This window comes from Arachis ipaensis, chromosome B05 (assembly GCF_000816755.2).
Source record: "Arachis ipaensis cultivar K30076 chromosome B05, Araip1.1, whole genome shotgun sequence".
NCBI classification, from domain to species: Eukaryota; Viridiplantae; Streptophyta; class Magnoliopsida; order Fabales; family Fabaceae; genus Arachis; species Arachis ipaensis.
Genome location: NC_029789.2, coordinates 25,075,283 through 25,086,546, shown reverse-complemented (window position 1 = coordinate 25,086,546; position 11,264 = coordinate 25,075,283). Strand labels below are relative to the sequence as shown.

The window sequence follows — 11,264 nt, the reverse complement described above, 5'->3', positions numbered from 1 at the left end:
AATGCATGGATCACTAGGAACCATGATCAAAGTAAGAACCCGGATCCAAAGAACTATGTTACAATGGTTCGGGGGAAATACTTGGATTTTAGTCCGGAAAATGTGAGGTTGGCGTTCAACTTGCCAAACATGGAAGAAAACGCACGCCCCTACACAAGGAGAGTCAACTTTGTTCAAAGGTTGGACCAAGTCCTTATGGACATATGTGTAGAAGGAGCTCAATGGAAGATTGACTCCAAAGGCAAGCCGGTTCAACTAAGAAGATTGGACCTCAAGCCTGTAGCTAGAGGATGGTTGGAGTTCATTCAATGCTCAATCATTCCCACTAGCAACCGGTCTGAAGTTACTATAGACTGGGCCATCATGATCCATAGCATCATTATTGGAGAAGAGGTGGAAGTTCATGAGATTATACCTCAAGAACTCTACAAGGTAGCTGACAAGTCCTCAACCATGGCAAGGTTAGCTGAAATTGAGGGACTTGAGCAAAAATCAGATTCAGAGGTTGAAGAAGGACTGCTGATGCTGTTGGATCCTGACCTCCCTGCACTCAAAGTGGATTTTCTGGAGCTACAAAACTCGAAATGGTGCGCTTCCAATTGCGTTGGAAAGTAGAAATCCAGGGCTTTCCGGAAATATATAATAGTTCATACTTTGGCCAAGAATAGATGACGCAAACTGGCGTTCAACGCCAGCTTTCTACCCAAACCTGGCGTCCAGCGCCAGAAAAGGAGCCAAAACCAGAGTTGAACGCCCAAACTGGTACAAAAGCTGGCGTTCAACTCCAAGAAGGACCTCTACATGTGCAACACTCAAAGCTCAGCCCAAGCACACACCAAGTGGGCCCCGGAAGTGGATTTATGCATCAATTACTTACTTTTGTAAACCCTAGTAGCTAGTTTATTATAAATAGGACCTTTTACTATTGTATCAGGTATCTTTGATCAGTTGTATGCTATCTTAGACCACGTTTGAGGGCTGGCCTCTCGGCCATGCCTGGACCTTTCACTTATGTATTTTTAACGGTAGAGTTTCTACACTCCATAGATTAAGGTGTGGAGCTCTGCTGTTCCTCAAAGATTAATGCAAAGTACTAATGTTTTCTATTCAATTCATCTTATTTCGCTTCTAAGATATTCATTCGTACTTCAATCTCAATGTGATGAACGTGACAATCATCATCATTCCCTATGAACGCGTGCCTGACAACCACTTCCGTTCTACCTTCGACTGAATGAGTATCTCTTAGATCTCTTAATCAGAATCTTCGTGGTGTAAGCTAGAATGATGGCGGCATTCAAGAGAATCCAGAAAGTCTAAACCTTGTCTGTGGTATTCCGAGTAGGATTCAATGAATGAATGACTGTGACGAGCTCCAAACTCGCGATTGCTGGGCGTTAGTGACAGACGCAAAAGGATAGTAAATCCTATTCCAGCATGATCGAGAACCGACAGATAAATAGCCGTGCCGTGACAGGGCATTGGATCATTTTCCCGAGAGATGACCGAAAGTAGCCATTGACAGTGGTGATGTATCACATAAAGCCAGCCATGGAAAGGAGTAAGACTGATTGGATGAAGATAGCAGGAAAGCAGAGGTTCAGAGGAACGAAAGCATCTCCATTCGCTTATCTGAAATTCTGACCAATGAATTACATAAGTATTTCTATCCCTATTTTATTATATTATTTTCGAAAACTCCATAACCATTTGATATCCGCCTGACTGAGAATTACAAGGTGACCATAGCTTGCTTCATACCGACAATCTCCGTGGGATTCGACCCTTACTCACGTAAGGTATTACTTGGACGACCCAGTGCACTTGCTGGTTAGTTATGCGAAGTTGTGAAGATATGTTTAGACCATGGTTCTGTGCATCCGTTTTTGGTGCCATTGCCAGGGAATCAATTTCGAACAACAATTCACAACCTGAGTAGCAATTTCGCATACCAACCACACTTGAGCAACAAAGTGTTCTTCCACCAAAGCTTCCTTTCTCTTGTGTTCTCTTATATTCTTAGCTTTCTTGCTAAGTATTGAGGGTTAGGCTAACTTGGTCTTAGCTCAAGAGATTGAGTAAGTCCGAGTGCCGGCACGGTAGCGTTGGAGTGTGTCCAAGGCCGTGACAACCTGCTAACATCACACAAAATAGGACTAGAGGTAGTTAATACCATTCATATCTCTAGTATTGCCATTGATATAAATGAAAATTAAAAGCTCAGCCTATAACAGTGAAATATCACCTATTGCTAGCACCATGTTATGCTTTTGGAATTTCTTTTCTTTGCAATGTCGTTCCACTTCTCCTAAAACTCTTCTGCAGTTTCACATAACCGGTTTTGATGCCCTACGACTATTCTACTATCCACTACCTTAGCAAAAAGTAAATAGTCTCCTTGTAGGCGGCCAATTAAATAACTACTTCTCCATGACAATAAACTTGGTTTTAGCTATATTTTCCTCTAAACTTTGTCTAGGAAACATTGTTCCATTATTTTAGAAATGGCTTGCCTTAAAACATTTTCTTAGATAGTCTTATGATTCTATGACATAAATAGTGGTAATTTTGATTTTTGCTTTTCATTAAAGATTATCATTTATGCATGGAAGAATCAGTAATAGAAAGAAACAACGAATGATAAATCTAAAGAATGAACCAAATAGATGAGAATCTATAAACAATAGAATTCACGTCGTTTCGGGAGAGGGTTTTATTTTTATTTTTTAATATTATTTTTATTATTTATATTAATTATTAAGAGTAATTTAAAAAAATTAAAGTAGAAAATGACGATTTTATAACGTTTTGTAACATTGAGGATAATTTTAATAAAAAAAAGGTCGAAGACGATTTTGTTTTTGGCCTAAAATCTTAAGAAAAAAAAAATACTCATCTGAAACTAGGTGACCATGCCCTCCCTCTGTTCACCGGAGAACAACATGTGTGACCTTCTCAGGATTAACATTAATAGGGGTGTCATGATCCACAACGAAGAATCAAAATTCTCGATTAAGGGAAAACCAATTTACTATTTTGTTGTGACCTCCACATTCAGTGAATACACTGTGGTTCATGCTGGATGTGTTGCAAAGATCAACCCTGAAGCACCACTTGACAAAGTTTATGTTCTCAGCTGTGGAATCTGCACAGATCTGCAATGTCAACCTAGATTAATATATTTCCTCACATTTTGTTTATTGGTTATTCTGTTCTCTGACAATTCAGTTTCATCTTCATGTTTTTGAACTTGGAGTTGGTGGTCTTTTTGCATGTTACCCTCTATTTTTTTTGCATTGCAGTTTTTATAGCTATGGATTAACGACTAATCAAAGAAAATCAGCCAAAAACAATTATAACTTGTCTTATTTAGAATTCATTAATTGTTGCGATAATTAATTAATGTTAAATAAGGCAAGTTCTGTCTGTTTTTTTATCTACCTAGCATTACCTGACATTAGTGAGTAGTGACTCTTGTTCTTTTTTCAATCCAAATTTTAGGCTGCTGAAGGGGCAAAGATTTCTGGTGCATCAAAAATCATTGGGGTTGATTTAGTTTCCAGCCGATTCGAATTATGTATAATGCCATTCTCTCTGAATCAAATGTTGATGATTAAGCATAGAATAAATTGAGCAAATTTCCTAAATCTACAAATTGTATTCACTTACTAATGGCATTTTCTCATTTTATTATTGTTGGCCGCTAAGAAGTTTGGGGTTAATAAATTTGTGAACCCAAAAGATCATAACAAACCTGTACAAGAGGTTAGTTCATTCTAAGTTTTTCTCCATAATTATTTGTACTTTCATGGAAGAAATGTTGCTCAACACGTAATTTCTCTCTCTCTCTCTCTCTCTCTCTCTCTCTCTCTCTCTCTCTCTAACTTTCTCTTCTGGGGTTAGGGTTTCATTCCAATTTAGTGTTGGCCAAGCTGGATAGATACAGAGAAGACCGCTATGGAAACAACAACAACAACAACAATAATTCTCATGGCCACAGTCACTCTTCGAGGCCGCACTCTCACTTTTTTGATTCTCCAATGACGTACCACAACTCTCGTCAGAGCCCCGTGCACTTCTGCTCTGGCGGCCACGGCTTCCACACCCCGACACATCGCTCTCCCAGTAGGACGGTAGCTTTCCACCCAATCGGCCTCGGCAAAGGGTTCAGGTCGATGGATGGTGATGGTTACAGAGAATACGGGTTCAACACTTACCAGGCTCCTCCTCTGTAACTATCTGGTCACAAGCGAGGGTTTCGAGGAGTTTCTCCAGGTGAGGTGCCATACTTTTCATTGTGATTTGGATCTTGGTTGCCCCTCTTCTATTTTGATTTTCCCCCTTTTGATATTTTTTTCGGTTCTTTTGAGCATAAGCGGTGGTGCTGAAGATGATAATGGAGAATAGTTGGTTGAAGTCATTTCCTGGGAGTCTCGAGCTGATGATTATCATAATTTTTGGTCATTTAAATTTTTCAAATTTGAGATCTGAAAAATTACGAAGATAACGATTTGATCTGAATCTTAAGCGGTTGAAATTAGTTAATTGGGTGCTATGGACTGAATTTTACAAGGCAGGATATATCATCTCTTTGGTTTTTGCGTAAACAGGTAACATTTCTTCATTCTATTTTGCTGTTGGTTTTCACCATGTTTTTCTTTTTGAGTTTATATATAATCTTTGATGTTTTTATCAGAAGAAAAGGAAAATCTTAGTGATGCTATAGTGTTTGATTCCCTTATTACTATTCTATTACCTGCTTTGTGTTTATCTAACAGTAAACATCCTTATTAGACATTACCAATTAAGCATGTAGTCTTTTTAGCCCTTCTGAGGTACATTTGTAGTGATGTTGTGAGTCTATTTTGTGACCTAATGATCTACTGTTTTTTTTTATTTGTATGTAAATTAGAATAGATTAGAACTAATGAACAAAAATGACACAAACAACAATGTACCAAAAGAGAAATCAAAACTGAAGATAATAAAATGAAACTTTGATATCTTGATATGGTTTTTCTGCTTTTTATTTATCTCGAAATGGAACTGCAAATTCCATTAAGGTGGTTTTGCTATTAAACTGAAGTTTGAATGCCTAGAAAGTTGCTATTGTTGAATGGACATGAAAAAAATTAGTTTATTTTTCCTATTTCTACAACAACCATGTTAACATGTCGCTGCACCTTTTTCCTTGCTGTTTGGATGCCATGAATTTTTAAAATGCTCATTCTTGTGTAAATAGATTATATTGCTGGAGTGGACAGATGACTTGGAGGCTTATATTCTTAAGGGTTATGGTAACTCGCTCAACTATAGAATGGGATTGCCATTATTTGAAGATGTTGTGAAGTCTATGGAACAAGCTATTCAAGCTGAAGAAGGTACTTTAGATACTGTAATGTTAAATGTGTATTATATCTTCTTGTGCATGGCTAATGCGTGAGCATCTTGTACCCTTTTTCTTATCATTTTTCAGTTATTTTTAGTTAGATTTTATTTAATTTTACTTAATTTTAGTGCAAAAATCCTCTTTGGATGCTACTTTCAGTTGTTTTAGTGTTTTATGATTTTAGGTTAAATTCAGAGTAATTTGGCAGAGTTTTGAGTTAAAAAAGAGAAACTGGCAGCACCCCGGCCCCCTGGGCGCTAAACGCCTAGCTAGCATTTAGGGCCAGGATGCTGACCGAATTCACTCTCTTTGGGGCATCTCAAGTGGATTTAGCATTTATTAGTTATATTTTATTTTTTTTTTGTATTTTTATTTACAAACAATATCTTTTAGTTTTAGGATTTATTATTTTATTTTATTTCCGAATCAAATTAGGTTAGATATAAAAGGGAAAAGATTCACCCTTGGAAGGGGATTCGGACCTTCTCTTTTCCGCACATCTCACTTTTTGGAACCCTAGTTTTCTCTGTAAGTCATGAGCCACTAAACCTCTTCGGTTAAAGTTAGGAGCTCTGTTTATTTCTATAGATTAAGACTATTACTTTTCTATTTTAATTAATGTATTGATTCAGTTTCAAGGATTATTTTCTTTCTTAATCTTATGAATTTGGGTAGAACGAAAGTATGACCTTTGTTCTACATGTGTTCTTGTGATTCTCGATAGAGTTTTCTCGCTTGAACAACAGCTTGAAAATAAATTCCTCCTAAATTTCTAATTACATGAACTAATTAGGATATGTGACATATAATCCTGTTAGCTTTGGTAATTAGGGTTTTTGTGGCCATAAACTAGTTTTGAACTTAACCCTCTAATCAGAATTAAGTGACCACGACAGTGGCGGTTAATGAAGGTTAAAGGAGACTAAGTCACTAAGACATTAGGGTTTAGTCATTTATAGTTTGCCATGGAATGAATATTTCATGATTAAAATAGTTGGTAAGAAAACTTAATTCGAAAGAGTAAACATCTCCAAAGCCTTAACTGCTTTCTCTCGTTGTTTTTTACACCAAAGCTTTTATTTACTTTCTTTATTCTCTTGTTTTTTGCTTTATGTGAATTACACCATCAAACAACATTTTCTGTCTACCTAACTAAGCCAATTGGATAACCATTGTTGCTCAGTCCGACAATCCTCGTGGGATCAACCCTTACTCACCTGAGGTATTACTTGGATGACTCGGTACGTAGTACGCTTGCTGGTTAAGCTGTGGGTATTCAAAATCCTGCACCAAGTTTTTGGCATCATTGCCGGAGATTGTTTGTGATTGACAACTACTAGTTGTCTAGTCGCTTAGATTTGGTATTTTTCTTAGTTTTGTTTATTTAGTTTTTTTCTTTTAATTTTTTATTTTAGTTTTATTTATTTTTCCTCAATTTCTGATTTTAAGTTTGGTGTCTTTTTAGTGTTTTCTTCTTTGCATTTTCGAAAATTTTAGTGTCTTTCTCTTTTTAGTTTTCGAAAAATTTTTTTAGGTCACTTTCTCATTCTTATTTTCAAATTTCTTTGTTTAAATTGCTCGCTTTATTTTCTTTTATTTCTTTTTTTAGGATATCTCACTGGGAGCTCTTTATACTTTGACATAGAGACTCCCACTTTTCTTTGTCTCTTGTTTGTTTATGAGCAGGAACAGGAATAAAGAACCCATTTTTGAGTTTTTTTCTAAACCTGAGAGGACCTTGAGGCGACGTTTGCAACAAGCTAGAGCTTACAAAGCCAGAGAGAACCTCAGAAAAACTTTTGAGAAGGAAGCTATGGACGCTAATGGTGGAAACCCGAATGCTAATGAGCAAGTAAGAAGGACGCTTGGCTCATACACTGCACCCACTCCTGACTTCTATGGGCACAGTATAGTTGTACCTGCCATTGGTGCCAATAATTTTGAGTTTAAGCCGTAGCTAATCACTCTAGTGCAGCAAAATTGCCAATTTTACGGACTCTCGCAAGAAGATCTAAATCTATTCATCTCTAACTTCCTACAGATTTGTGACACTGTGAAGACGAATGGAGTGAATCCCAAGGTTTACAAGCTTATGCTCTTCCCATTTGCTGTGAGGGACAGAGCAAAGCAGTGGCTTAATTCTCAGCCCAAGGAAAGCCTGAATACATGGGACAAGGTGGTCACTGGATTTTTGACCAAATTCTTTCTACCTCAAAAGCTGACCAAGCTGAGGGTGGATGTCCAGACCTTTAGGCAGAAAGATGGAGAGTCCCTCTATGAAGCTTGGGAGAGATACAAGCTAATAATCAGGAGGTGTCCTCCTGACATATTTTCAGAATAGACCAGGTTGTAGATCTTTTATGATGACCTCTCTGAGATAGCCAAGATGTCACTGGACAACTCTACAGGTAGTTTTTTGCACATGAAGAAGACGCCTGAAGAGGTTAATGAGCTTATTGAGATGGTTGCTTACAACCAATATCTATACACTTCTGAGAGGAACCCTGTCAATTTTGGAACTACTCAGAAGAAGGGAGTCATGGAGGTGGACACACTGGATGCCATCCTAGCTCAGAATAAGATCATATCCTAGCAGATTAGTATGATCTCTCAGCACTTTTGTAGGATGCAAGTCTCAGCTGTCAATACTCAAGATGCATCCTATGACATGAATGGAAGCTACAACCAAGGAGACACTAGTGGCTATGCTCAACCTACTACTGAATAAGTTAATTACATGGACAACTCCTCCAGAAATCCTAACAATGATCCATATTCGAATACTTTCAATCAGGGATGGAGGAATCACTCTAATTTTGGGTGGAGAGAGCAACCACAAAAGCCCCAACAAAACTTCAACAACAACCAAGGTAGCTCCAATCAGAATAGGTTTAACAACCGGCAGTTCCAACCCTCTCAGCAGCAACAAAGACCCTCTCAAAGCCAAGACACTCCTGAATTAGCCACACTAGTTGCTGAACTTTCCAAGACCACTCACAGCTTTATGCAAGAGACCAGAGCTTCAATTCAGAACTTGGAAGTACAAGTAGGTCAGTTGAGTAAGAGGATACCTGAGAGACCTCCTAACACTCTTCCCAATAACACAGAGATAAATCCAAGGGAAGATTGCAAGGCCCTTACCATGGCCAAGGGGGCCGAGTCTAAGGAGGTGCATGCTGCTGAGGAATTGAAGGAAGAAAAGGCTAGAAGCACAATGGTAATACAGAGGTAAATCCAAAAGAAGAGTGTAACGCCCTTACCATGGCCAAAGAGGCCGAGCCTAACGAGGTGCATGTTGCTGAGGAATTGAAGGAAGAAAAGGCTAGAAGCACAATGCTATACGCTCCATTGGTGGCATAGGAGCCTGAAGTACCACACCCTCAAAAGCTTCAAGAGGAGACCAAGGATGAGCAGTTCACTCAGTTCTTGGAAAATTTTAAAATGTTGCACATCAATATTCCTTTTGTTGAGGTGTTGGAGAAGATGCCTCCCTATATGGCTTGTATGAAAGACTTACTCTCTGAGAAGAAGGCCTTGAAAGGAGATGAAACTGTGGTCTTGATCAAGAAGTGCAATGCACTAATTCAGAGCAAGTTACCCAAGAAGATGTCAGACCTTGGAAGCTTCCTGATCCACTGTACTATAGGGACTATTACGTTTGAGAAAGCACTATGTGATCTTGGCTCAAGCATAAATCTGATGCCTCTGTCTGTGATGAAGAAGTTGGAAATCCAAGAGGCACAAACAACAAGGATAAACCTGCAAATGGCTGACAAGTATCTGAGGCAGGCATATGGGCTAGTGGAGAACGTAGTGGTCAAAGTTGAAGATCTCTTCCTCCTTGTAGACTTTGTGATACTTGACATGGGAGAGGATACAGATGATTCCATCATCCTAGGAAGACCATTCCTAGCTACTGGGAGAGCTCTGATAGATGTTGAGAAAGGAGAGTTAGTTCTGAGGTTATAGGAAGACTATTTGGTGTTCAAGGTTTTTAAACCTTCACCACTCTTTGGAGTAAGAGGTACTTGCGTGCAGAGCTCATCGCTTAAGCCCTCCCCCTTGGTGGAAAGCCATACCATTCCCCTTGACATCAAATCTAAGTTTAGTATTGGACATTCACTACCCACCAAAGAGGGAGAAGGTCCCAAGAAGAAGGCACCTAAGGGCTAGAGGAACAAGAAGATCCCTACTGAGGACTACTCACCTGGCATGAAAGTGGTGTTCACCAGAAGTCCAGTTATACTAACGGAGAAAAAATGTCGGTAAAGATTTTCACAAAAATATCACGTTGCAAGTATAGTCTAAACCGACAATTAAACCTCAATCAAAATTTAATTTGTTTGTCACAATACAAACCCAATAAAAATAAATAAAAGTATTTAAACCTCGGGTCGTCTCTCAAGGAATTGCAGGGAAGTGTAGCTATTATTGGTTATGGAAAAGTATTTCTAGGTTTTGAGTTTAATAAGTAACAAGTAATGTAAATAACAAGGAAATAAAATAACAACTAAGAAAAGTCTTAACAAGGATTGAGAATTGGAATTCCTATCCTCATTATCATCATCAATTGTGATGGTAATTGCCTTTTGCTTTCACTTAGTTAACCTCTAACAATTGAAGGTAAGTTAAGTGAGCAAATCAACTTGAGTTCACAAGTCCTAATCAAAGACTAGAGTTAGTGAAGCTAGCCAACTAGCAAGTCGTAATCACCAATTAACAAAAGACTTTTGATAACTCAAGAGTCTCCAAATTACTCAATCCAAGTTAAGAATACCAAAAATCTAATTTAAAATTCTACCAAACATTTTATCAAACACTTGGAAGGCACAAAATAAAAGCATAGAAAATTAATAAGGGATAATAAATCTAAACAACCAATTGCAAGAATCAATGACTAATAATTAAAGAGAGCAACAATAAACATAGAAAACATAAATTGCATTAAAAGAAATCAAACGTAACAAGAGCTCATAAATATAAAAATGGCAAAAAAAGAAAATTAACAAGAGAAGAAGATGAACTAAAGTGCTTAAACAAACAAAAGTAAGAGAAAACTAAATTAAAGGAACATTGAACCTGAATTTGAGAAGAAATAAACCTAAAAATCCTAAAACCTAGAGAGAGGAGAGAGCCTCTCTCTCTAGAAAACTACATCTAAAACCTCACTAATGTGAATAATGTGTGAATGAGTGATTCCCCCACTCTGCAGCCTCTATTATGTGTTTTCGGGCTTGGAACTGGGCCGAAAATAGCCCAGAAATTGCCCCCAGCATTTTTTGATATCTGCAGCACGTGACGCTCTGTCATGCATACGCGTTGCCCACGCGTACGCGTCACTTGACAAAATCCTGGTCATGCGTATGCATCATCCACGCGTACGCGTCGCTCGTCTCCTACACCATTCACGCTTACGCGTCGCCCACGCATACGCGTCGCTGCCAGCTTCTCAAAACTCCACTTTCTTGTGTTCCTTTCACTTTTGCATGCTTCCTTTCCATCCTCTAAGCCATTCCTGTCCTATAAAACCTGAAATCACTTAACACACATATCACGGCATCGAATGGTAATAAGAGAAGATAAAAGATTAGCAAAATTATGGCCAAAAAAGTACATTTTCAGTCATAGCACAAAATCAGAAAGAAAAATGTAAAACATGCAATTTATATGCATAAGTGTGAGAATAATGGATAAAATCCACTTAATTCAGCATAAAATGTACCACGAAATAGTGGTGCATCACATACCTCACACAGTTAACAGAATCTTGTCCCTTGAGCATGTTGAAATGATCAATGATGGCACAGGAAAGAAGTTCACAATGAGGGGATGAAGATCTAAGTCCCTATGATCCTCCTCCTTAGAGGAGCTGCCC

The 11,264-nt window shown here is 38.2% G+C and overlaps 1 protein-coding gene across 1 annotated transcript; it reads left to right on the top strand.

Moving 5' to 3' along the window:
- LOC110271961 lies at window positions 7,851-9,358 on the top strand. Its single transcript, XM_021123689.1, has 4 exons — window positions 7,851-7,934; window positions 8,310-8,606; window positions 8,750-8,944; window positions 9,113-9,358. Exons 1-4 carry the CDS (start codon window positions 7,851-7,853, stop codon window positions 9,356-9,358), a joined length of 822 nt encoding a protein of 273 aa, XP_020979348.1.